This window comes from Denticeps clupeoides, chromosome 19 (assembly GCF_900700375.1).
Source record: "Denticeps clupeoides chromosome 19, fDenClu1.1, whole genome shotgun sequence".
Lineage (NCBI taxonomy): Eukaryota > Metazoa > Chordata > Actinopteri > Clupeiformes > Denticipitidae > Denticeps > Denticeps clupeoides.
The window spans coordinates 4329199-4356601 of NC_041725.1; the positions used below are offsets into that span (position 1 = coordinate 4329199).

General features: G+C 44.0%; 5 protein-coding genes across 7 annotated transcripts; 2 read left to right on the plus strand and 3 right to left on the minus strand.

Annotated features, from left to right (window-relative positions):
• Positions 1-125: 125 nt before the first annotated feature.
• slc37a4a (solute carrier family 37 member 4a) lies at positions 126-5995 on the minus strand. Of its 3 annotated transcripts, none has more exons than XM_028962660.1 (9): positions 5950-5995; positions 4458-4839; positions 4054-4286; positions 3057-3300; positions 2220-2378; positions 1555-1640; positions 1273-1386; positions 999-1137; positions 126-743 (listed from the first exon to the last, which is right to left on the minus strand). In XM_028962660.1, exons 2-9 carry the CDS (start codon positions 4603-4605, stop codon positions 577-579), a joined length of 1290 nt encoding a protein of 429 aa, XP_028818493.1. In that variant the 5' UTR covers positions 4606-4839; positions 5950-5995; the 3' UTR covers positions 126-576. The 3 variants fall into 3 exon arrangements, with proteins under 3 accessions (XP_028818493.1, XP_028818490.1, XP_028818492.1); XM_028962657.1 differs by lacking the exon at positions 5950-5995 and adding an exon at positions 5321-5484; XM_028962659.1 differs by lacking the exon at positions 5950-5995 and adding an exon at positions 5183-5303.
• yif1b (Yip1 interacting factor homolog B (S. cerevisiae)) lies at positions 5740-12847 on the plus strand. The gene is made up of 8 exons (XM_028962661.1): positions 5740-6294; positions 7364-7584; positions 7729-7833; positions 9718-9796; positions 9894-9951; positions 10041-10196; positions 11078-11171; positions 11914-12847. The coding sequence occupies exons 1-8, from the start codon at positions 6261-6263 to the stop codon at positions 12067-12069; spliced, it is 903 nt and encodes a 300-aa protein (XP_028818494.1). The 5' UTR covers positions 5740-6260; the 3' UTR covers positions 12070-12847.
• Positions 12848-13265: 418 nt separating this feature from the next.
• LOC114769528 (integumentary mucin A.1-like) lies at positions 13266-14787 on the minus strand. Its single transcript, XM_028962625.1, has 5 exons — positions 14633-14787; positions 14444-14504; positions 14084-14116; positions 13747-13928; positions 13266-13665 (listed from the first exon to the last, which is right to left on the minus strand). The coding sequence occupies exons 2-5, from the start codon at positions 14492-14494 to the stop codon at positions 13428-13430; spliced, it is 504 nt and encodes a 167-aa protein (XP_028818458.1). The 5' UTR covers positions 14495-14504; positions 14633-14787; the 3' UTR covers positions 13266-13427.
• An 802-nt stretch (positions 14788-15589) lies between these two features.
• naxe (NAD(P)HX epimerase) lies at positions 15590-20774 on the plus strand. Its single transcript, XM_028962222.1, has 7 exons — positions 15590-15647; positions 15752-15916; positions 17040-17148; positions 18255-18365; positions 18524-18634; positions 19440-19587; positions 20356-20774. The coding sequence occupies exons 2-7, from the start codon at positions 15771-15773 to the stop codon at positions 20556-20558; spliced, it is 828 nt and encodes a 275-aa protein (XP_028818055.1). The 5' UTR covers positions 15590-15647; positions 15752-15770; the 3' UTR covers positions 20559-20774.
• Positions 20775-24896: 4122 nt separating this feature from the next.
• On the minus strand, positions 24897-26928 carry LOC114769260 (mRNA decay activator protein ZFP36L1). The gene is made up of 2 exons (XM_028962122.1): positions 26592-26928; positions 24897-26310 (listed from the first exon to the last, which is right to left on the minus strand). Exons 1-2 carry the CDS (start codon positions 26643-26645, stop codon positions 25339-25341), a joined length of 1026 nt encoding a protein of 341 aa, XP_028817955.1. The 5' UTR covers positions 26646-26928; the 3' UTR covers positions 24897-25338.
• Between the last annotated feature and the right edge of the window lie 475 nt (positions 26929-27403).

Consider the following 27403-nt stretch of genomic DNA (forward strand, 5'->3'; position numbering starts at 1 on the left):
TGATTTACTGCCTGTGCTCCCTGTTATTAACGACTAGTTCTCTGATTCTGTGTAATTCATTAATGTGGTCAGCTGTTATAGAAAACCTTCACCATCAGTCCCCAAGGCTTTATACACATTTAAAATACTGTAAAATTACATTTTATTAGTATTATATTGAACATTCACAAAATTAGAAACATGACAATAAAAAAAGATACATGCAACAATTAACTTCAAATTTAGCTCTGCAGTAATAGCAGGCTCTTCAGGAACAACTACACACATTTCTGATGAGGTAGAGCTGTCAAACCATCACAAACAGCATTTCCACTTCCAGCAATCATTTCTGATGATTCACAGAAAGAAATGCCCCTAACTAGTAAAAATAATTACTGTACAACTGATATACTAAAACATAAAAAACACTCACAGTATCCAGATGACAGAAAATAAATATGGTCATTCTGACTTAATTGCAAATTACACTGCGCATAAAGATGCACCCACCCTACAATACAGAATTTGTAGAGTGATGACGGGCATCCAAGAACAGCGCATAGTCTCCATTTGTCCATTTTCCTGAAGGCGTCGCACTTAGTCGGCTTTCTTGGCAAGGCGGCCCATCTTGGTCTGGATGTTGCGCAGCAGGAAGAAGCCGACTGTCGTGATGGCGCAGGTCACCTCAGCCACCCGGAAGGCCATGTCCCAGCTGTAGTGTTTTGCGATTGTGCTGAACGGCAGCCCAGAGAGAAAGCCACCCACTGGAGAGAAGTGGCGTAAGTTAAGCATTGCTGGATCACAAACGAGGTATAACTACCGTGCAAACACTTTCAAAATAAGAGTTCCATCAGCCATTCAATGCCCCCTTCATCAGTTGTCAGTCTCTGACCCAAGCCCACCAGATACGATTTAAGTGTGGGAGTATTCACAACCCACCGATGTGATTCCTCATGCACTGATCACTGATGAAAGGCCAGTACATGCTCAACACAGATTCATACTGAGGCAAGCCTTACCATTGGCCATCAAAGCGACAATAGCATGTGACGTCCCACAATAATTGGATGGAGCACTTTCATTGGCAATGACTCCAAATAAAGCAATTGGTCCATAAGATGAGAAGCCAAAAACAGCTCCCAGAGACAAAATCCAGATCTGGAAACGAACAAAAATGGTTAATCGGGGGCAATCAAAACTTAAAAAACAAGTATTTTTACGTGTTATATTCACAATTTTATTGAAATATTTTATAAACATTTAAAATACATTTAGGTAATGTTGTAGCCTGACCTTTGAACTTTCTGCTGACACAGTAACCCGGAAGAGATACAGCGAAGCACACATCGCAGCCATCATTGACAACAAGAGAGCATGGCGGGGGTTGCCATAAGCCCGTAAACCGTGCTGGAAAATGACACAAAAGGGCCAATCCTTTTAATCTGCGTAATCAGCGATACCTCAACTGTACTTTGCACTGATGTCCTCAATTCAATCATTACATCTTATCCGTAAATGTACGGTGCACACAAGCTTGTATGTAAATGGTAAGCTGATTCTCCTACAGAAGCTCACCCTGGCCACTGCCCTGTCAGACAGGAAACCGGCGGCAACACTGCCAACGAGGCCGCCAATCTCCAACGCACTCATAAAAGAGCTGCCTGCAACGCACATAGTCGTCATTATTTGCCAGGTGTTGACATGCTTCGGCCGATGCCGTTGTGATGTTTAAAGGCCCCCTATCATGAATATTTCACTTTGTGAGATTATTTAACATTAATGTCTATGGTCATGCAGCGGTGAGAAATGGTGTAAAGAGTGCTTTACTCATTCTGATCCGACTGTCATGGTTTCCAAACATGCGAAGCATTTCAGTACCTCAGGGATTTGATATAAAAATGAGCCCAAATGTATTTTCTTGTCCCATCATGCAAGCCTCTGAAGAACCAGTGGGTTTGTTATATTTTCCCGTCTCCCCAAAAACATTGTGGTTGATTAATGGTGTTGATGACACCATCGTCATTCAACTCCTCCTCATCCCGCCTCTCTCAGGCGTGTCCTGGGGAAATCTCATCGTGGGACTGACTTCAAGTGGCTGTAATTCTGGCAGGCAGGATTTCGGAAAGAGACTTCAGATACAGTATCAGGGGACCACTAAGGCCGATATAAAAGCAAAGTAAAATTCATGTCAGGGGACCTTTAAAGAGTAAAGGGAGGTTATAGTGTGGTGACTACATTACCCATAAGTGCCGACTGGCCCTTGTCCTGGATGAGGAACAGCTGGCCCCAGTCGGTGCAAGCCGTCTTGACACCAAACACCACCAGGTAGCCCAGCGACAACACCCACAGATAGGGTGACAGCAGGAACTCTTTCAGCGTGCTGTCATCACCAGAGGGACCTGGGATCAGCGGGCAAAAGCCGGAATCAGTCCCCAACAGACCTGAACTCTGTTCATGCTGTTCTCATGTGAGAGAAAGAACAGTTCAGAGTCCATAAACGTAAACTGCCTGACTGACCTTGGACTCAGAAATGGGAACAGAGACGACATGCACGCAACTCTAAATTTCAGAGTTATAGCACAGAACTCTAATATTAATATCTAATAAATGCAATATTCTAAAATTAACTAACCACACGGCAGCTACAGTTATGTTCACGTCCACATTTTTCTCTGACTACTAATGATGCTGATATTTAAAACTTGTGAGTAAGTTATCTTTAGATAACCAGAATAACTATTTTTATGGTGCTTCTTAATTTCTTAAGGCAAAATATTAGCATGATGCTGAATGTTGCCAAATGTGGAAAACATTACAATTCTCATAACATTTACAAGTATGACCATTTTCAACATGAGTTAACAATTTTGCACATGTTATATTCAAAATAATTAAAAATTACACATATTATGTATAATATATATATATATATATATATATATATATATATATATATATATATATACACACACACACACACACACACACACACACACACACATTATACATAATTATATTGTATGAAGTATTTTAAAAATGGAACAAAGCCGTAGGAGACACAGAACTCAAAAACAAACCTCCTTTGCTTTTCTTGACAGCGGGCTCCATATTGGGCAGGCCCACGTCGCCGGGCTCATTCTTGATGACCAGCAGGCAGACAGCAGACAAGATCACACAGATCAGGCCAGAGATGGACAGTGTGGTCCTCCAGCTATAGCTCTGAGCCATCAGGGTGGCGATGATTGGGCCCAGGCCACCAGCCAAGTTCATGCTGCACGACAGGATTGCCCACCATGTCCCAAACTGCGATGGCTCGAACCACTAAAGACCACAAACAGAGGATCAGGAGATGGCGTAAAAAAGCAGTATAATACAGTATGCATATTTACAATGATATACTGGTCATTGATCGGCACATTATTTTTCCTAATGTTCAAGATTCAAGAGTGGTTTATTGTCAGTACAACAGTATATACCTAGTGTGCCGCCATCTTGGTTCTGGTTATGTACTGTAATGTATATTCAAATGAGATAATGATATTTGGAATAATAAAACAAGTGGCAGAATAAATAAGATTAATGGGCTTTGTATGATCTTGTGGTGCAGTGGTGCTTCCTTATATAACACTGAAAAAAACCAATAAGTCTCTTTAAACTTTTATTTTTTAATCCAATAAATAAAAATTATGGAAATTGGCTTCTATTTCTGGAGGGATTTAGTTTTTATTAATTTATAGACCATGGACAAAGCTATAGGCAAACTGACCTTTAAAAAGTCATCCCATGGATTTCACTTTTGGATACTTGTTTTAGCTCTTCGGTTCAGTTAAGTTCAGTTTTAGAACTTGTTCTGTGATTTTCACCGAGCATAATATTGACTGCTTATACTAATGCATCAACACACATCTTCAAAGGATACTGCAACCAAATGGTTCCAAGTGATAAGCAACATTTTAACATGTGGCATGACCTGGGTGATCAATAATCTTCTTCTTCACCAAGGCCGATTTTGACAGTTTACTACTGTTTCAGACACATAAATTAATGAATAAGTTGGAGCCTGGGATATCATACCTTGCGCAGCACCTTTCCACAAGGTGGCCAACCAAGACCCTGGCCGAGGCCATTGAGAAACCACAAGCCCGAGAAGACGGCCACAGTGGAGGACCAGGAGAAGACCACATTGATGCCGCCCACTGTCAAGAGGCCGATGGAAAAGAGCCAGCGAGCGCTCATCTGGTCTGACAGCACACCGCTGATGAACTTGCTGATGGCGTAGGCCAGCGACTGACAGCTGGTGATGAGGCCTGGACGGGACAAAAACAAGGAAGGTGACGGCGCCGGTACCTCCTGCAAACCTCCACCCAGTTCAGGTTGGTGTTCTGGGTCTGAAACTCACTTAACAATTTCTGACCGTAAAAATTGCCGTATGAAATAACAATGCAAGAACAAATGCATATGGTATATTAAAATCTCACCCAAATCATCTTTATCAAGCTTGATCTCTTGCATTAAGGATGGCATCACAAAGGAGAAAGTCTTCCGATTGAAACAGTAGAGCGTGTAGCCAACAAACATGGCCAGGAAAATAGTAGTCCGGTAATAGCCATACCCTGCAGACGCCATGGCTCTCGAAAGCGATGCGGCGAGCAAAGGAATCTAATCCTGCCCTGCATGTGCAGACGAAGCCTACTCCCGGCGGCGTGAACTTTGAGTCGGGGTCTGTGGACTGAGCGCAGCAATCAATAGAGGGGTTAATGGTCAACCCAGCGGCTGGGAGAGTGCTGAGCACGCTCCCCCCCTCTCCGCTTCTCCCAGGGTCTGGTCAGGACCGCGTCCAGCTCCACGTTCTTCCACCATCTGCCGGGACAGTGTGTGCCCACAGGAGCAAAGTGACGTGAGTTAATCGTTTGCGAAGAGCGGTGGGGCCGGTCGAGGCAGAAAATGACTTCCATTCCCAGATCAATGGGTTCCTGGAGGTCATTAACTACACATGTTACATACGCATGTCAAAGTGTGCGGCATGCCGGATTGTTTCACAATAATTGTTTGGAGTAATTACATCTCTGACACTTTATCAAAACATATTCATGATTATCCAGGTCTAAGAAGAGCCCATCCTTTATGGACCTGTGCAAAGTAATTGAACTTGATAATAACATATACAGTGGGTGTTAAATGAGATGTTCTCTTCAGATGTTACCCGTATGTTGGTGCGTGATGGAGGAAACGTGCTGTTTGCTCTTTGAGGAAGAAAGAACCGAAACTGACGTGGCTGCATTTTGGACAAACACTATGAACAAAACGTGGCGGTTTCGACTTTGAGGGACGAACAACGTACCTGGCCGCTGATTCCCGGTGTCACGGATCAACTGCAGATGTTGACGGCAGCAGATTCGCCCATTTCCGAAATCAACTCCCAAGCGCTGGATAAGCAAATAAACACTAAATTAAACAATCGGTGGTGTCTATTCGACGACTGTCCACACACCCCGACGTCTCACATGTGGGTCGATTTTTTGCAATGGACGAATCTGCTGCCGTCAACATCTGCAGGAACCACGTGCACGCGCAGCAATACCGGAGGCAAATAGGCGAGTTGCAGTCCTGCTGCACACTCCACATTATGTTCAGATTTATACAAACGCCGCTGTTCTTTTTTTGGACACTGTCCATCGTTTCAGTAAAATGATTCGGGAAGGAAGAGTTGAGCTAAAGTTCGAGGAAAGGCAGGAAAAATGCTGCCATCCAGCGGCGTTACAAAGTTACAACGGAAAACACGTGTAGTGTTTTGACACGTTGTGTTCATTTAGATTTTTACATCATATTTTACGTGTGAGTTTTTATATATTTTACATATTCACTTAAAACTACGGGCTCCGTAAAACGCTTAACAAATCGGTATGTTTGGCAGAAATAATATAGAAAAGTAAAATATTCTCCGCAAAATTGCTGCCCCAAAACGCTCACCAAAACCCCCACGAGTTGTAGTTTTAACTCCGACTATTTTCCGTCCGTGGAGACTTTTATATTGACGCGCGGACCGGAAGAACCGTTTGTGGTCGCAGCGCGGTTTCGCGGTCCATTGGTTGGAAGTGGGACGCAGAGCCGTGATTGCTCGGCGTGGGCATCACCGTGGGCATCACCGTGGGCTCGGCTCGGCACGGTTTCGGTGAACAGGCCCCCTGCAGGATGAACGGTCTTCCTCTTGTTAGTTAACGGCGCATATCTGGCACAGTTAACCCGCACAGTCGTAGTTTTTTTCCGAGCTGGTCGTCGGGATGGATCAGTCGTCACAAGGTGGCTTCAGGCAGCGTAAGTTACGTGCGTCGTCCCGTTTTATTTGTGGCGATTTGGGAACATCCAGCGTTAGCTGTCATCGTCTAACGGAGACCATGCTAACAATGCTAACCGGTTTCGACCGGTCCACCAACTTTGTAGCGAACCGGCTTCATTGTAACTCCATTTGGTCGATTTTCTGGGTTTCTACGTTGATCGGGTTAACTAGTTATTAAGGGATTCTGTAACTAGTAGTATGTGGTTTGTAAGGCAGGCTAATTATGGCTATGCTAACTCTGTTAGCTTTGTTGAAATTGGGCGCTGACGTCATCTTGCAGACGTCAGGCGAAAAGTTTAACATGTAACTTTTCTACTGCTTTAGTGGTTAAACAGGATTCCTTCTTATTTTATTCCTTTAGAAGAGTTTTGATAATGCTATTTAAAGCGCGCTCTCTCTCTCTCTCTCTCTCTCTCTCACACACACGCGCGCGCAGTCGGCGGCTCTATATTTAGCTGCAGAGCTGCGCTGCAAATATCTACATCTTATTAATTTGAATATTCATAATATTCAATTTAGAAGATCCATGCTCAACAATCGGTCTTCTGGAAAATGATTTTAATCATTTTGTAATATACAGCTATGATGTCTCCTTTAGATCCTGATGCGCTTGTAGGGTGAATTACCAGCGGGGGTTAATTCACCCCGGAAATAACCATAATAACTGTTTAACACAAATCAAAAATACCTGTTAGTCACACCAGTTCTGTCCAGGAAAATTGTTTGCAGAAGATCTCTGGGAAGGCACGGCATCCCTGAAAATTGAATGACATTAACAAGCATGATCTAGTTTTAATTCTGCATTTTTCTTGTTTGTTGCATTAAATGTGAAGTTGTCCTCAGATTGTGAGCATGAATTAGATGCTATAGTGTAATTTCAGCCAATATCCCCACCTACTACCACTGTGTCCCTGAACAAGACACTTAACCCTGAGTGTCTCCAGGGAGACTGTCCCTGTAACTACTGATTGTAAGTCGCTCTGGATAAGGCCATCTGATAAATGCCTCAAATGTACATTTGTGTGATACTCCCTAAATGTATTTCAGAACCCAAAATGAGAATGAGGAACCCCTCGGCAGACATATCAGGTCCAAGCCCTCTCTTTGAGGACACCAGCACTGGGTCCCCGCCCGGGGGGCACAGAGGTCAGGACAAAGGCCCGGTCAATTACCCTGGCCAGTCTCTCCTCTCTGATCCCATGTCCAATCTGGCTATGGCGTATGGGAGCAGCCTGGCCACCCAGGGCAAAGAGATGATGGACAAAAACGTAAGTGTCTCCTGGGGGATTTTTTTTTTTTTTTTTTTAATGGGATGAATTTTGGGCTTTGTAATGTTTTAAAAATGCTATGATGTTCTGCGCTTAATGAATATTGTGGTGGTCATGAAATGACTTGAGCTCTTCTGCTTGCAGCTGGACCGATTCATCCCCATCTCCAAGCTGAAGTATTATTTTGCAGTGGACACGCTTTATGTGGGTAAAAAACTGGGACTGCTGGTATTTCCCTACATGCACCAGGTACTTACCACAGCACTGTTTCCTCTTTACTCTTCCTGTTAGCGTTGGGTTATTCCCCAGTATTCACACTCTTTTTACTGGTTGTATGAACCCGTACTCTGCTCAGGATTTGAACCAACATCCTTCCAATTACAGGTCCGTTTCCTTTACCCCAAGGCCACCATTGCCCCATATATTTTTAGTGAAAGTGAAGTGATTGTCATTGTAATACACATCGCAGCACACGGTGACACAAGAAACGTGTCCTCTGCTTTTAACCATCCCCCTTGGTGAGCAGTGGGCAGCCACGACAGGCGCTCAGGGAACAGCGTGTGGGGACGGTGCTTAACCTCCTTTGGGGGTCATCTTTGGGGGAGATTATTATTTGTTGTACTTCAGTCATGGTAGAGTTGCTCTGCGTGTGTGATGGTGGATAAGTTTCTATTTTTGGCATCAGCAGGACTGTAGTTTATTGCACCGCCACCTTTTTCTAAATCACAATCAATTCATGTCAAGTCCGTTGGGTTTTATTGTCAGTTCAGCCATGGTGCAATATGTGAACAACACAGGGGAAAAAAATTATTGAACATCTCAAATTAGGAAAAAGTGACTGTTATGAAATTATAAATACATTTTTTTGGTTGTGTGCCAGCATTTGCACTTACGGGAGCACTAAAAGCGAAAAATTAGCCTGGAGCATTGTTCTCTCTCTCTCTTTTTATAACTGCATATGTACTCAGACAAGATTGAAAACTGCAGCCACAGGCCATTTCCTTCCTTACACTAGCAGTCAAAATTTGCTCCGTTTTTTGTTATTGTTGGAAATATTTCGATCTACTCTGAAATTAATGCGTTGAACAGATAAACTGAATTAAATTCATGGATTTTATTTCTAAACCTGAGTCTGAACTTTTGGCTGATCAAAGTAGCCACCTTGGTTTTCTCCAGTATTCTTCCCGTCTCTTCTGTCCAGTTCATCCCAAACCAGCACAATGGGGTTTAAGCCTGGAGACTGCTGGTCACTCCGGATTTCATCATATTGTTCTTCTTTTCATACGGTCGTTTTCTTGCCGTAGGATGAACCTCTGACCAACTCGGTGCAGAACGCTGCGGTAGCTGGTTTGGTTCAGGCTGCCTCAGGGTCCAGTAAAGTACGGCCAGTAAAGTCCTGCGTGGTGAAGCGAGGATTACAATTTTTGATTCATCAGTCCATAACACCTTCTTCAAGTATTCAGTAGTCCATTGGTGGACTCGATCCGTCTGTCACTTGCTCACTGCGACCGTACTGTGAGATGCATGTCTTCTAGAGCTCTTTCCAGACCTCTTCCCAAGTGCCTTCTGATGGTGAAGGAGACTGTAATCACTGACAGCTTGGCTTTCCTCGCAGTGTCTCTGTGGGGAAGACCTACATTTGTATAATGGTCTGGCTCCCGTTGTTAAATGCTTTTTTCTAGAGACACATGTACTACTTTCTGCAGCATAGTTCTGTTGAAGTAATGCCTGCGAGGGTAGGGTGCCTCACTGCGCTCCCACACTACTTCTATCCGGATCAGGAAGAAGTTGGGGTGCTTGTAGAAACTGACAACCTGTTTCATGTTTTTTTTTTTTGTATAATTCTGATTTTTTTTTAACTTCTGGGAGTTTACAACTTGCCTTTGACTTCCCGAATTTGAGTAAAAAAACTAATGTATTAAAGATTTTTGATTATTCTTAAATGATATTTTATTTACTAATCATAAAGAGAAGGGGATTTATGGGGGTAACTAAATAGGCTTTGTCAAATTATGCTTGGATGTTCATTCAAAAGCTGTTTTACAGTTTTGTGTGTACTCTGGCTTTAAAGTGGGAGAGTGATGGATGGTTGTCTGACATACTCATCACAAGTTCTTTTTTTTAAATCTATAGAACTGGGAGGTGAGCTATCAGCAGGACACACCAGTGGCACCACGCTTTGACATCAATGCTCCTGACTTGTATATTCCAGGTAAAAGATGATAATAGTTTAAAATTGAAACATATATAAAATTATCAATGCTGATGCCTGTTAACGTTTGATCCCCTCCCTTTTACCTTTTCTACAGTTATGGGTTTCATCACATATGTCCTGGTAGCAGGATTAGCTCTGGGAACACAGAACAGGTAAAAAAAAAAAAAAAAAAGTAAAACATTATTTTCTGAAATAGTTTTTTATTACTGTCGTGTGTGAGCTGGTTGAATGTCTGTCCAAGGTTCACGCCTGAGATCTTGGGGATGCAGGCGAGTTCTGCTTTAGTGTGGCTCATCATTGAGGTTCTAGCCACTCTACTCAGCCTCTACTTGGTCACGGTCAACACCGACCTCACCACTATTGACCTGGTGGCCTTTTCTGGGTACAAATACGTTGGGTAGGTACATATACCGTTTCCTGAACACTACTCAAGCTGAAATAACACAAAAAAAACTAGAGGTTACTGGGTATGAGACAAAATATCGAGGATTGCCCAGCATGTGGTTGTAGTAGGGTGGTAGTGGCCTAGTGGGTAACACACTCGCCTATGAACCAGAAGAACCAGGTTCAAATCCCATTTACTTCCATTGTATCCCTGAGCAAGACACTTAACCCTAAGTTGCTACAGGACTGTCCCTGTAACTACTGATTGTAAGTCGCTCTGGATAAGGGCGTCTGATAAATGCTGTAAATGTAAATGTTGTACCTTGTTTGTGACATCAGTGTATTAAAATTAAGGTTACATTTAAATGTATTTGCTTGGAATTCATGATATTTAGCATTTGTGGACCACAAGGGGGCAGTATAGCACCTGTAAACCTTGTAAACCGTTTATGTGCGTCATGTAATAAACCTCTGCAAGTTAGTTAGTTTACTTTCTGCTGTGTTCTGGACACTTTTTATGTCCTTGCTGGGGTGTATGTGTCTGTCAGAAGCTGCTACTGTATCTAAACTATGCTACGGCACTCAACTGTTGACTATATTATTCTTCTAATGTCTATTTACTAACCCCTTTGAAATAGTCCATTTAAGTATTAGTCACAATGTTTACATTTACAGCATTTATCAGACGCCCTTATCCAGAGCGACTTACAGTCAGTAGTTACAGGGACAGTCTCCTCTTGCTCAGGGACACAATGGTAGTAAGTGGGATTTGAACCCGGGTCTTCTGGTTCATAGGCGAGTGTGTTACCCACTAGGCTACTACCACCCTATAACAATGTTGCAACAAACAGTAACTGGGTCTGATGCAAGTGATGTGTTTTTGTCTGTCCTCAGGATGATCATGGGAGTGTTGTCAGGTCTCTTGTTTGGACGGACTGGGTATTACCTGAGTCTACTCTGGTGTTGTCTGTCCATCTTTGTCTTCATGGTAAGAGACTGCTGTCATTTTGAGGAGACAAAATGACAGCAGACAAAATGATAACGCCTACATTTGCAATAGCAATTCACCACAATTTCTCGAAACAGTTTCAGAAAAGAATGCCTTCTGGGAATCAGTTTTGGTTGCACTCGAATAAACCTTAAGAATTGGATTTTTAAAATGATTTTTTTTAACCCAACATGAAATCAAATTTCAAAAAATTCACATTCAGGCAGACAAATAAAAATTATTAAAACCGGGTGCCAATTAAGACAGGCAGATATATGGACAATTTAAAAAAAAAAAAAAAAAGGTAACTATAGTAATTTCCATATCAATATATTATTGGGGTCAGTGTTGGTCTGCCAGCTAAGGAAGTGGACCGGTAATCTGAAGGGTGGGGGTTCAAATCCCGAGCAGCTAAGGTACCACTGTGCAAAGGACTGTCCCCACACACGGCTCCCCGGGCTCCTGTCATGGCTGCCCAGGGGTGATGGGTAAATACGGCGGACACACTGCAGCACACGGTGACAACGAAATGTATCACAATGACCATATCAATCACTTTCACTTTATTTCAGCCATAACCGAGGGCTTCCTTTGCAATATTGTTATCTAATATTTCTATTTTTACATTTACATTTACGGCATTTGGCAGACGCCCTTATCCAGAGCGACTTACAACGTGCTTTCAAGTTATTTCAAGTTTTTTTCAAGTTATTTTCTAAATCCATGATCTTTCCCTTGGTAGATCCGCACGCTGCGATTAAAGATCCTGAGTGAGGCTGCAGCTGAGGGCGTCCTGGTGCGAGGGGCCAAGAACCAGCTGCGGATGTACCTCACAATGGCCATCGCTGCTGCCCAGCCCGTCTTCATGTACTGGCTCACCTTCCACCTGGTCAGATAAGGGCGGGGAAGGTCGGCCACAGCCTGATCTGACCAGCAACTACCTCCTCCAGGAACAAAAAGAAAAGGAATCCATCAAATAATAAATTAAAACTCCAACCTGGCACTATGGAACCTTTGCACAAAACAGAAGTTAAGCCAGATTACAGGACATGTCAGAGTCTCACAGCACAATGCAACTACTGTCCAGCCGACTTTTACTGTTTGTATTCATTTTTTTTTGTTTTGTAATAATTATTGGCTTTCTGTGTTTTGTAAAATGTACAGTATAATTCTGTTAATTTTTCTTTTTATAACGTGAACATCTGTTAATGATGCAAATTTGCTATGTGGCTAAAAGTCTTTACTATTTAAAATGCTAACTGGGCTGCGTGTGTGGAGATGGTTAAGTGTGAGGACACGGCGTCCACTTCTTGCCCCACTTGCGCAGTGTGTGTGTGTGTGTGTGTGTATGATGAGGATGTGTAAAGTGTGTTATCCTCGTCTTGTGTGCTATGTGCTGGAATTTTTTTCAAGTGTAACATGCAACTGTTTTTAATGTAGGCCGGTGCACATTACACTAACTTTCCCAGAATATCAACATTTTGTTTAAAAGTGGCTGAAATGTTAGTTGAAGATGAAATGGCAGTGGCAAATGGAAGCATTTATTGCTGAATATTATATTTGTGTGTTTTTTTTTTTTTAGGTCTGTGTCCTGTATCCCTTTTGTTACCTTCTTCTGTCTAGTTTTAAATGAAGCCAAAAAATAGAACTATCACTCCCAATAAAGCCAGGAATGGTGGACGGTCTTGCTCATGTGTCTCTTTCTCATCTTCAAGTGCAAAAATGTCAGACGTTCCAGTTTGCATGAGATCTTTCATTCATGTCATACTTTTATACGTGTGTGTGTGTATATACACATATATGTCAGCATGATAATTAAAAAAAGGAAGACGGTTCACATGTTCATGCCTTTTTTCTTTTTTTTTTTTAGCTCTTTAAGGTCTTTCTGTTTCCAAACTTCAGTTTATTAAAATTCACCTCATAGTTAAACTCTGCCACAAGCCGCGACACTGTTTTCTCCACAAGGAACTGATGGGTGAGATATTCAGCGTACTGTCCACCGGCGTAGGCTGCGAGAGCCTTGTATCGGATGCGTACAGCAGAGAACATCTGCTGTATTCTGGATGTTATGAAAGGGGAAGCGATCAAACATCATTCATCTGCAAATAGGCTTTATTAACACAAAAACAAAAGCATGCTGAATATAGATTTCTCACAATCAGTTATTAGTGCAATGGGTCAAGAAACAGGAAGAATTCTACATTCCTTAAGCTGTAGTATTACTGCGAAATAAGCTGCTCCTGATACGTTGTAGAGCTACACATTATCACCTCTGGGTGTAGTAGGCTGAGCAGTTGGGGTGGAGGTGGGAGATGCAGGCGAGGGTGTGGTGGGACGTGTGGTGGAAGTTGAGGTGGATGGTGTGGTGGAAGGTGTGGTGGATGGTGTGGTGGAGGGTGTGGTGGAAGGTGTGGTGGATGGTGTGGTGGAGGGTGTGGTGGAAGGTGTGGTGGATGGTGTGGTGGATGTAGCTGTAGTGGAAGGTGTGGTGGAACGTGTGGTTGATATAGCTGTGGTGGATGTAGCTGTAGTGGAAGGTGTGGTGGAACGTGTGGTGGATGTAGCTGTAGTGGAAGGTGTGGTGGAACGTGTGGTTGATATAGCTGTGGTGGATGTAGCTGTAGTTGAGCTTCTTGTTGAGGTTGCAGTTGTAGATGTAGCTGGAGGCTTGGTTGGTGGACATGGTTTCTCTGGGCGGTGTGGGCGGTGCGGATGATGTGGATGGTGAAACGGTTTTTCACAGTGAGACATTGGTCTCTGTAAGAAAGAAAAAGAAATAAATGAATATATCTTAATTAGCATGGGCTCTTCGGTACCATTAGAATGGGTTTCATTCATGTGACGCACCACTACATACTGTACATACTGTATATTCATTCACACATGCACAAGTGGAATAAAGCGTCACTCACCTCATCACTGCTGTGGCGTGTGGGGCCGCAGATCTGTGCAAAGGGTTTATATGTCAGAAAGGGATTATTATACAGTTAATTTAAGACTGCTATTATTGGAACTTTACTTTATGGCTAATGTATCTACAGAATAATCGTTCTTAGAACCATCTATGTGTTTCATAGCTCTCTGTCATTTATATTGCGTACAAGTTAATATATCAATGAAATACCAGCAATTTAGCAAAATTGAAAAGTACAATCAATTGGTATCAATGTTTTTCAACTGTGATTTTGTAATAATTTATTTAGAAGAGATATTTGCACTTAAAATACAACACAACTGCTCTTTCATACTTAACATTCACACTGTTTACTTACAACCACTGGCAGCAGAACCAAAGTGATGCACAAAACTGCAAAACCAGGCATCTTGTCCAGGCTGTAAATAAGACAATTCACGAGCTGTTCAGTCTGGGGATATGTTACCAGTTACATGGATCTTGTTCTGTTATTTCTGTTGAAACAAACTTCTGAAAAAAAAATTTAAATAAAAAAAACTAAACTCACCTTGGTGTTTAACGGCCAGAGAGAAATTACTGTCTTTTTCAGCGAACTCCTTATATATCACCTCTCACCATCAAAACACAACGTGCCACACCTATTAGTTTATGGCAACACTTGAATCATTTCCCAATCCAGTATTTATCTACCCACACAATACTGAGTCACTGTGGATGTGATGAGAATAATTATGTGACCCGATATACAATGCAGTAGATCCATCCCATAGACTCACCTAACACACACAAACAGTTATACTGTTACACACACATGTATATGCATTAATTTTTTTATTAAACTCTGTATGTTTACACACACACACACACAGTTTAGTAAAAAAAATTAATGAATCACTATCATATCACTAGTTTATTATTTTTTTTATGTATACATTTTTTTTTGGAGTCAGACCAGGGTAGACAGTTTGGAATTTAATACACACCCTCACCCAGTACAGGGCAGGGCAAACAGGGACCAATCCCACACGTCTGAAGCACATTTCATCAAATTCCACTTTTAATCTGTGGTTCCAGCAGCGACGTGTTACTGCAGGCCCAGTCCCCGCCCGCTCCAGGCGTCTATGATCAGATCAGAATCCATTATAAATCTTGCTTTGTTGTCATTTCATTTGTTTATTTGTCACTGTGCAAGTTAATATATATATACTTTTTGTCTGTAATTATACTTAAAAAACACACAAATAAATATTGATAAAACACGACAAATAAAATATTTATATTTAAAATACAATGACTTTGTAAATAAGTAAATAAAACAGTATTTAACGTTTTGGGACAAACGTAATCACTCTGCATTTAGAAGAACTAGAAACATATCTCAGATATGTTTAACTATTATGGAGCTAATAAAAATAATTGAACATTTTTAACTTGTTTGAATAGAAAATGTCTTCGCACAGTCGACACTAGGTGGCGGTATTTTGCACAGAGACCTTCCGGCCACTGAAAATGACGTCATCCGCGGACGCCGAGCGTTTAACGCCGCTGCGTCTGTGATACGGGTTGGTGTGCTTCTTTATAAATTGAATTGAAGTTGTTGTGTAAATCAAGCGGAACGTGTGATGATGGCCGTTCGTCTGTATTAAACTCCACGTTCTGTTCACAGCTCTCCGGCTTCCAGGCGGATGTTTGGTCTCAGAACTCTGCTGGGGTTTGGGTTCCTTGTGACGTCACAGGGGAGCAGGGCAGCTTCCTGCAGGGCAGGTTCCCTCAGCAAGAGCTGCTTCCATCAGGGGTCGAGCAGCATGGCGCGTCCAGTCAAGTACCTCGGGTACCAAAACCCTCCTCCACTCATTTCACTTAGAGATGAAATTCTGTTGTAATTGAGTCCAAAAAAAGTCCACTTTATCGTCCTCTCACCATGTACGAGTACACAGAGAGACGGGATTGCGAAGCTTTGGAGAGTCACAGTGTGCAAAAAGACTGACACTAAAACAGTCCAGCAAGATTTAACATTGCCGGTTGGAATCCCGAGCCGCCAAGGTGCCACTGAGCACCGTCCCCACACACTGCTCCCCGGGCACCAGATTTACATTAGGAACCACTATACATGTCTACATGATAGACTGTTGGGATGAATTATCCAGGAGACCTCCATTAAATAAATATATGTGAAGTGCTGGCCCTGATGGGTCTTGGACACTGGAGGCCACTGTTGTTCATGGACTGACATGGACTATTTGACCTAATCAAAGGACAGTGGTGGCCTGGAGGGTAAGGAAGTAGACTTCCTTCAGAAGGTTGCAGGTTCAAATGATGAATCACCAAGGCGCCACTGAGCAAAGCACCGTCCCCACACACTGCTCCCCGGGCACCTGTCACTGCTGCCCACTGCTCACCAAGGGTGATTGGTTAAATGCAGAGGACACATTTCACTGTGCTGTGCATCACAAGTGACAATCATTTCACAATTTGTTTTGTTTTTTAAAGCATAGGGAACATTTTGTTGTGTCGCCGTGTTTCGCAACGACAATCACTTCATATTCACTGTTTCACTGTCACATGAGGTGCCAGAGTTTCGTGGTTAAGGGCTGTTTTTACTGCTCTCCATTATCAGCTTGGACATGTTTTTTAACCACAGCTGTGAAAGTGGCTCATCCAGTAATTTCTAGTAAATCAAGAAACAATCCTTTTTTTTTTTTTTTTAATAATAAATAATAGCACCCCAACACTACTTACTTACAGCCCTTGTATATGATCAAATCTCAGACTTTCCCAAAGACATTATCTGGTTAAAATAATTAATTAAAATAAGGACCAGACCAATATGTGCATGGTGGTTTTTGAATGGCTTCTGATTATGGAACTGTAGGTGCCTGTAACGTGTCCCGATTTGTCCCGAGTCTCCTGTCGCTCAACCAGATTCTTTTGTGCTTTGTGGTGTCTGTGTGCAGGCAGAAGGAAGCACAGAACATCGATGAGGAGCTCTTCTCAGAGTATAGCTTCAGTGTGGATCAGCTGATGGAGCTTGCTGGCCTAAGCTGTGCCACTGCGGTTGCTAAAGTGAGACAATGAGACGAATCCACAGGGAATCCACAGACACTCTGAATACTTATCCCGTTAATGACGGGATAAGGGAGCCTGATCCACGGAGTTCAGGTTGATCAGTCAGCCAATAATAAAGTTAGAGGAGCCGTTATTATTGGCGGGGTAAAGTGATTCATCTGATTTTCACTGTTCTTAGAGTCCCTCCTTTTGGGTTAAAAAAAAAGAGCTCTTCACGTTCTTTGTTGCCAAGTTCCATTCTAGCAACTACTTCACATGAAGGTTCTTTTATTTTTACGATGATGCATATTCAGGGCTGATGGCATTCAGGCGCCACGCCGTACCGACGTGGCTGCAAAATAAATAGTGTCCTTGTTTTTCTGAAAATATCTTATTGCTTTATTTATTAGGAAATAACATCTGCAGTCATTTAAAGATTTCATAATTAATCATTTTATGTGAGCTTTCAATGATGGGTAATCAAGTCCCATTTATCATATTGCAATTGCATATTTTTGCGCAGCCCTGAAATAAGAAAATGAAAGTCTTGCAGATGCCCTCTTGTGGCTTGCTGCTGTACAGGTAATATTAGTCTGGGAACATTGGCAAAAGCTTAAAAAATCTGATTTTTTGAAAGGAAACTTAATTATATAAAATAATGATGTGTTACTTAACATAAAATACAATTAATATTGCACACAGATGCTACTGTAAATATAATCCTATACCGGGTTTGTTCATCTCATGTCTGAATGTTGTTCGTTAATTTCCACCAAATTTAAGAGAATAATTTAAAAAAAATTCTCACAGGGGAACACAGCCATGGACCCCGTTACACATTAGTGATAATCAGGGTTTTTTTTTTATATCGGGGCCCAGGGGCTAACAAGTGTTGCATGCATAGCCCCCCCCCACCCCTGCTTGCCCCCCGGGCATGGAAATTTTTTTCCCTATCACCCCTGCAATTTGCTTATTAAGATTCCTTGTAGTTGGACAATAAGGGACATGCTCTGGTAAGGTAAGGCTCACTGTTTGAAAAGTATGTGTGTTATTTCGTTTCAAGGTTGTTGTCCAGTAATGACACGTTTTTTTTTTGTCATGTTTTCCACCGCCGTGTCCTTCAGGCATATCCTGCAACGTCTTTGGTAACGGCCCGGCCCGCGGTCCTGGTCATTTGTGGCCCTGGCAATAATGGAGGAGATGGTTTGGTGTGCGCTCGACACCTCAAGCTGTTTGTGAGTTTCTGCATTAAAAATAAATAAATATATATATGTGTGTGTGTGTGTTAAAATGCTGATTGGACCCTTTTTTTATTTAAAGGAAAGAGCTATACTTTATATGCTGTTCTGTGTGCTCTTTTTTGCAAGGTCTCAAAACTGTGTGTAACCCACAGGGTTATGAGCCCACTGTACTATACCCGAAACGGCCCAACAAGCCTTTGTTCAACAACCTGACCATCCAGTGTGAGAAAATGGCCATTTCCTTCCTGACCGAGATGCCAGAGGTATTCCATCATTAGATTTTATTTAAAACACAGAACTGTGTGGCCTCTGTGCACGGAGCAAATACTGCAACTTTTAAGAAGCAGCATGTGGGCATAGCATCCGCCAGTCTGAATGCTATCAAAGTTGCTGTTAATTCATTTAAGTGTTTGGTTTGGTGGTGGGTGCAGTGGTGGCCTAGCGGTTAAGGTAGCGGCCCCGTAATCAGAAGGTTGCCGGTTCGAATCCCGATCCGCCGAGGTGCCACTGAGCAAAAGCACCGTCACCACACACTGCTCCCCGGGCGCCTGTCATGGCTGCCCACTGCTCACTCAGGGTGATGGGTTAAATGCAGAGTACAAATTTCACTTTGTGCACCGTGTGCTGTGCTGCTGTGTATCACATGTGACAACTTCACTTCACTTCCGTCCTGATATAACGGTTGGATTTGTGATGTCCCCTGACGAGGCTTGTCATGATACTGTAATGTCAAACTTGATATCAATACTAAGGATGGCACTCGACGCAAGACACTACTTTTTTACTACAAGGGGAAAAAAACAACACTAACATTTTAATAATTTTCTTTATATTAAAAGAATATTTTTAGAATACACGCAACTTGTATATTTATATTTGTTGTTCTATATTTCTCTATAAGTCTAAAATGATGGTTCGTTTCTATAAATTATTAACTCCAGGTTGGCTTCACTAATAACCCAGAGATGGAAGATTAATTACACCTCTTCACATGACAACAGGAGGCCATAATTCACCCATTTACGTTGTTTTGTGTGTGTTTGTGGCTGTTTTCTCTCTCCTCTGCAGGCTGAGGTGATCGATGGGACGTATAACCTGGTGGTCGATGCCATTTTTGGTTTCAGCTTCCAGGGAGCTGTGCGTGATCCGTTTGGCTCCATCCTGACCACACTGACGAAGGTGACCGTTCCCATCGCCAGTGTTGACATCCCGTCAGGTGACGATTTACAGTTCTAAGCAGCCGAGCCCACTAATCCTTTGTTCGTTTGCGATCCCTCCCCCTCCACCAGTTCTACAACAGTTTTTATTTGCCATATGGGCTGATGAGCAACTTGAACAATCACTGTACATGTAAGAAAGAGTTGGTGAGATGTAAGATCTTTAGGAGGTACCCAGGAAAAACTGGTATAAAAAGTTCCTCAGAAAAGAGAGTACATTTAAAATCACGTCGTCCTAGCATGTTTAGCCCAAGATCAGACTGCAGACCTCCAAAAAAAAAAAAATCCAGAAATTACTTCACAGGACATATAAGTTCTTACCACAGTTGGTTTCAAAGTAAATGCGTCTACCATGTGAAAGAGGGATTTTTTTTTCCAAAGACCAGGACTTTAGACAGATCACAATAAAAAATGTATTTATTTGAATGATAAAGGTGGACACACTTGCTGTAAACTTTGGTCGATATTTGGAGTGTTTTTCAAGACCCCTGCAATTTCGCCCTGACATGCTGTCAATCAACTTCTGCGCCAAATCCTGACTGATGGCGACCCATTCCTTCATAATCAGGGCTTGGAGTTTGTGAGAATTTGTGGGGTTTTTGTTTGTCCACCAAACTTTGTGAAAAACAGTATTTGTGTCCTTCTCAAAACTTTGGACCTCGACTGTACATCACACTGCCTTCAATGATCTGAAATGCTCTGTTTAGTATTTAAGTATTTTCTTGTGGAGAAACACATTTAAATTCCCTCCATTCTTTGTCCTGAAGGTTGGCATGTAGAAGACGGCAGTCCAGATGGGCTACAGCCAGACATGCTGATCTCCCTCACAGCTCCAAAAAAGGCGGCAAGCCACTTCAGAGGGCGCTACCACTTCCTCGGGGGGCGGTTCGTCCCACCAGCCTTGGAACAGAAGTACCAGCTCAACCTGCCTGAGTATCCTGGTACTGAATGTGTCTACCAGCTGAACTGAATCCAGGGGCTAAATGTTGCCAGCATCTCAGTAAATGTACATTTACATGTGAATCGTTGGGTTGGTCCTATATTCATTAAATTGTATGTTTTATGTTTGTAATCAGAACACATCAGATGCTTTATGAACTAAAGCCATATGTATTAAACTGAGGTCCATAAAGTCCAGGTTTTGTTTAAAAACTCAGTATTAAATTTGAAGTGATTGCCATATCAATTCTTGTTGAATGTTTTATTAAAAAAAGTTCTCAAGAACTTCCAAAATGGGAGTGGTGACCTGGCGGGTAAGGAAGCGGACCTGTAATTGGAAGGTTGTGGGTTCGAATCCCGAACCGCCGAGGTGCCACTGAGTGAAGCACCGTCCCCATACACTGCTCCCCGGGCACCTGTCATGGCTGCCCACTGCTCACCAAGGGAGATGGTTAAAAGCAGAGGACACATTTCGTTGTCTCACCGTGTGCTGTGCTGCAGTGTATCACAATGACAATCACTTCACAAAAAAAAACAAAAACATTCTGATGCCTGTTACCTGATATTGTGATACTACCGTCTCCTGTAGTTAATTCGGTATCATGTAATAATCTTTGCTTTATTTGTATAAGTAGTTGAAGTACAGACTTAATGACAGGAGTTCAGACTAACTAGCATCAGAACAGTATCCTGTCTGAATCATTAGGGTTGTGACCTTCATTTATGGCTTATTGTAGTGCCTTCATGGTAAATATCCAGATGACATATATTACTCTGTATAGAATGGCAGATTAGGCAGCAAGTCAACATTTTATTTTTGATGGTGATGGAAAAAATGGGTGACTTTGACAAGGGCCAAAGTATGACAGTTAGACAGCTGGATCATATCATCTCTAAAACTGCAGCTCTTGTGGGATGTTCCTGGCTCCTGGGATGGTGAAAACTGGTTGAAGGAGGGAAAACCCGTGGGTGGCCAAGGCTCACTGATGCATGCGAGTTTCAGAGCTCCTGAAACTCGAATAGCTAAAAAAAAAAAAAGCCCAAGTGGGATCTGAGAGGAAGGTGCCAGAACACGCAATGCATGACCGTATGTAGCATGACCTAGTGGCTAAAAAACTCTCCCATGAACCAGAAGACCAGAGGTTCGAACCCCACTAACTACCATTGTGTCCCTGACCCTTAACCCTGAGTGTCTCCAGGGGGGACTGTCCCTGTCACTCAGGATAAGGACGTCTGATGAATGCTGTAAATGCAAATGAAACCGCATCATCTGATGGCAGTTATTTGAGTTGTTGGCTCGAAATTTTCCAGATGTCAAGCGAATCAAGCATCTGTGGGATCGTGGCTGAAAAACAAAAGCTCTGCATCTGATGTCTTGGTGCCAGGCACCTCAGAATATGGGGTGATAATTTTACATTTACAGCATTTACCAGACGCCCTTATCCAGAGTGACTTACAATCAGTAGTGACAGGGACAGTCCCCCCCCCTGGAGACACTCAGGGTTAAGTGTCTTGCTCAGGGACACAATGGTAGTAAGTGGGGTTTGAACCTGGGTCTTCTGGTTCATAGGCGAGTGTGTTACCCACTTGGCTATTACCATGCAAATATGTTAATGTTATGGTTGATGGATAACACTAAAACCCGCATTAAGAGCAGACGTCACATATCACGTCATGCGTAACGTGCTGTGCTATAGACCTTCGAGGTGAAGATCTAAGATCTGAGCGCCGGCTGCGTACACAGACGGAACGCGCTCATCTATATTTATCCCTAAAGCCCAAACAATTCATCTCCTTTCATCCAATGCCAGGTCTTCTCTCTCCTGGCAGGTCCGAGGGCTCCGACAAGATTTGGTGCCCAGTGAAAGCCTCTCCTCCTGAAGCCCCACACCATGTCTTCCTTCTTCATAGTCCACCAATCCAAAAGCAAACATGCTGGGCCTCGTGGCACGGTGCCTCGTGGTCCACCGCGCAGGTTGAAAATGAATTGGTATGTGTGCATATTCATAGTCAGAGATTATTACTGACGACCACAAGTTTATGTGGGGAAGGAAAAATAGCAGAGACAGAGCACAATATTGTTCAAGATCTGAGGAGGCCAAGAGAAATCACCGTGAATTGATCAAATGTTTTATTTGTTACTAGACTGGATGCGAACGGATATATGATTCCAGCTCATTTTTGAAACCTCAGATCCTTTCGGATTGTTATCACGTAGACGTGAAATGAAATACACCGCCTTTGCAAGGTTTGAAGAACAGAGAAATTTGAAGAAATCTTTTGCGACGTCTGCGAATTCCAAAACGAACCTGACGCCGCTACGCCCAGTTTGTGAGCAGGCCCGTACAAACAATTTGCTTGGCACACACAACCGAAATCTATCTTTACGGAATACGTTTGATCGCCGGCTCAACCCTGAGAGGCTTCTGGAAGGTCAAAGAAAACTTCAGGTCTAGTAACTTACTTTGAATCACAGCATTACGGCCACATGGAGATCTTATGACTGATTCCCCAGTAGTGGTTGGGGATTTGGGATAATTCATTCAACCACCATAATTATAATAAATAATGCAACGATACTGACAATCACAGATTCATTGGAACAGTCATTTGGAGCCCTAAATAACCAGCGACTCGCACCCCGCTACATCATTAGCTTGTTAACGGTCACATGATCCTAATTAAATAATGGCTTAGGAATAGGAACGGGATGGCCAGGATGGAACAGGGTGGGAATGTTGAGGGATGTTTCCTGTCTTCTTTCTTACTGCAGTGGCACCAGCAGGGGGCAGTACTGGCCAATGAAAGTCAGGCCAGGAGTTGCATTTGTCAGCATTAAATTCCTCCGGATTGTGTCCCTTGGGCGGTTAATCGCTCAGAACGTCAGTGGCACCGCGAATCAAGTAAAAAGTCCGATTTGCTACAAACTCGTATTTACTGTCCGCTGGGGACGTCATGAGTTCAAATGTTCGGTCAAAATGCAGTTATAGTCAAGCTGGAGGTTTCTGGTGCACTCAGCTCCTGGCTCCCAAAATACCCCCCCACCCCACCCCACCCCAACCCCAGCGGGATGCTGGAAATCTGCACAAGACATATTGCTCTTCAGTGGACTTGCAAATCAGCCTGCTGCTCTCCCGCTGCATTAGCATACAGATGTTGTTAAGAAAAGAGAGAGTTTGCTTCACAAAAGAGCGCCCCCATCCTTCACCTCCCCTCCCCTCTTCCTCCCGGTCATTTCATTTACGGCCTAACCTCCTCCTCCTCCTCCTCGTCCTCTGCCTCCCTATGAGGCATGGCCGTCGCTATTGTCCGAAATTATTCAACAGTAGGACACATTCGGGGTCTGCTGGGCACAGAATGTCGGAACAAAGCCAAAGAACACGGAGAGAGAGGGAGAGAGAGAAAATCCTCACTCCTGTTCTCTTGTCTTAGAGAGGAAAACAATGAAGGGTTGGGGGGGGGCGTTGGTGGAAAAAGAAAGTCTCGGCGAAAGAAAGAAAGTTGTGTTAACAGCCGGTGTAAAGCTTTCCAACTTATACTACGGCGACTTCTCGACACAGTCAGTTTTTTTTTTTTAAAGAACGTTTATTGTGAAACCAAAAAATAAAAAAAAGAGACAATATATTAAGATAAAAATGGGGACTCCAATCCCTCGGAATGTAAACAATACACTTAAATTATATAGAAAAACAAATAATAATATAAACACAACAATATATCTTTTTCTCCACTTAGAAAAAACAAAATAAATAAGTTTTTTTTTTTTTTTTTAAGTTAACAAATGGAAAAGCTTGTTTGTCACAGTAAGGGCAAAAAAAAATCTTTTTACTAGAAACAAATGGTAAAATAAGCACTAGGCTTAGTAAGGAGGATTACTGATTCTGCCCCTGCCAAAACAGCGCGCACACACACACACACACACATCTGAGGATACGAGTGCAAGAGACTGGAGATAGCATGGCGGCCCCTTACTCCTCGTACATTGTCATTCAGCCAAGTTCCCGAAAACAAAAGAAGAAAAAGTTCATTTAAAAAAAAAAAAAACACACAAGAGAGTCAAGAAAACTCTGTTCTTTTGTGGTGAGGGGGGTGTGTGGATAATTTCTCCGTTCCACAGATGACTTTTTGTGGTTTTAAGTTTTGATTGTACATGGTGACTAGGCTGCGTTCGTACAGTAAGGGTGATCCTGAGAACCAAACATTCATAAACGTCCGTGTTCTTTACTAAACTTAAAGCTAAAAAAAAAAAAAAAAAAAAAAAAAAAAAGGCGAGTGTTCAGTTCATAAAAATACAAAAAGAGAGAGCATTATAATACAAAACAGCAATAAATATTTTTCTCAAACAAATGCCCTAGGGTTAGACTACATGATAATACTGTTCATTAAATGCCTTTACTAAAGGCTACTTTTTTTTTTTTTTTTTTTTACTTACAGTACATTTTGAGGAAAGAAATATATATAAAAATTGTACAGAGAACATACACTAAGTTGCACAGCTTTGGTTATATGTGTAGATGTGAAAGGGGCGATATGTGGGGGGGGCTACATCTGTGCTATAGGTCAGCCTCTATTGATAAGCATGCAGACAGAGCTTATCGGTACGAACTACGGTTCTTCTCTACAGAACGGGCCTTGCTTTTTGTTTGGGGGGGGGTAAAGCTATGAGTAAAGTACCCACAGGAGCTCAAGGGTATACAAACGTTGTCAAATGTGACAAAAAGTTCTCTTTACCGAAACAATTTCACGCAGAGATACACCTGCTGGGACGAAGGATGCAATATGCACACGTTAAAACGGGACGAGAGGAGTTCTCAGTCGTCCGACACGGACAAGCGGCTGAAGATGGGCAGGCGGCGGCCCTCGAAGCTGGGGGACTCGCAGCCGCTCAGGCTGCTGGAGCTGGTGTAGCCGTCCTGGTCGGAGAGCGAGTCGGCGGAGGCGCTGCGCTGCAGGCCGGCGAGCGTGAAGGCGCTCTGGGAGTCCGTGATCCTGTAAACGCGGCGGAGCTCGGGCTCCGCCTCCGCGGGGAAGGGGTAGGCCGGCCTCGGGCCCCTGCAGTCGGAGAAGAAGGGGGACAGCAGGTCGGGGCTGGGCGTGGAGGGCGGAGGCGAGACGGAGGAGGCCCGGGCGAAGGTCAGGGGCTCCGGGGCGGCCGGGACCAGGGGCCGGGAGGAGAAGCCGGAGAAGCTGACGCTCTGGCGCATGAGCTGCGGCCGCTCGCGGACCTTCTGGCGGCCGGGCGGCGTGTGCTGCTCGTCGGCGTTGTGGATAAAGTGACAGCGTGCGCCGTAGGGACAGAAGCCGATGGTGTGGAAGGTGCGGCACGGCTCGGTCTTGTACTTGGGGTGCCGGTTGAGGCCCCGCAGCTCCTCCATGCCGTGCGCGAACTGGCACTTGGCCCCGTATTTGCAGGTGCCGCTCTCCTCGAAGGTGCGGCACAGCTCCGTCTTGTACCGGGTGGAGATGGGCGGGGTGGCCGCCAGGGACTTGGGGGACGAGAGGGAGCTGGCGCTGGCGCTCAGGCCGGGGGGCGGCGGCAGCGGCGGGTCGATCATGCTGACGGACCGGTCCACCCTGAAGGGGATGCTGCTGAGGGTGGAGCGCGGCAGCTGCTGGGCCAGCGGCCAGAAGGCCGAGTCGCCGGGGGCGTCCAAGCTGCCGCTGTTGAACTTCGAGTTGGGCAGGGTGACCGGACAGAAGGAGTGTCTGCGCTGAAATCCCACGGCGCGGTGTTTCTGTGCCGCGTGCGGGCCGCCATCTGCCACGTCCAGGCCGCGGAAATTCTGGAACATGAGAGGGACATGAGAGCCACATTCCACAGGCTAATCAAGACATCCGATTGGCCGATTCCTTCAACTGTTACACCTCCAGCCCACCCCTCCCAGACACAATATACCACCAGTAACTTTCTAAACCAGTCAACTACTTTTTATGACCGTGATCAGTCCATAAAAAAACTATGGTCGTCAGCATTAAGCGCCATTTGGTTTTTTTGTTAATTGCACCGCGTGTTTGCTGGAACCAGAACCCCTCGTCCCACACAGGCTCCTCCAGGCGCCCTCACCTTGCAGAACTCTTCGTCGAGCTCCAGGAACGGCGTCAGGAAGTCGGAAGGCATCGTGCAGGGGGGGTCCGTGGGGGTTTTATCCCGGTGAGACGCGGCGCGGCTGGTCGCTCCCGTCAAGCGCTCCCGAAGTTTGCCGGCCCGCCGCGGGAAACTTGTTAAATAGTTGGGGTCTCGTGGCTCCGCCCATTCTCCGGAAGCCCCGCCCCTCTCAGGCCGGCGTCGGGGACGCGACTTGCGCGGGATTCGCGTCTGACTTGCGTACGTTGACGGCGAGAACTTTTCTTCACAGAAATGACGACGGAACCCAACGTGGCGTCATGAAAAGCGGACCAGAGCTCTAAAATATTTTTTATGTATTCATGCAAACGATCGAACAGTATAGATATTGATGATTGATCGGTTATTTTCGTCTCGTAATCTGCTGGAGAACATCACTGCCATGAAGTCGCGAGGTGGCCTCTGATGTTGTGAGCCTGAGGACGAGGACACTTATTTGCTCGAAGACACGTCCTCGGCTTCCCACAATATTCGTTTCTAATGAGACCGAGCAGGTGCTACAAAGTCATGTGGCGGGGACGTCTTCCCACTTTTATGCTCCTCACCAATGTTTGCTCGGTTTGCACAAAGGCGGCGCGGCCTCGCATTGTAAAGGCCGCAATGTAAATGTTTGCCCGGCGCGAACACGTGGTTGACGGGGCAGCGTCCCCTTAAATCACAATGATGCCTTATCTGCGGCGGGGACGTCAACAGCTCCCCTCTCTCTGTGATGTTGGCGACCGGGAACGGCAGACTGTTTGCTCTCCCAGCGC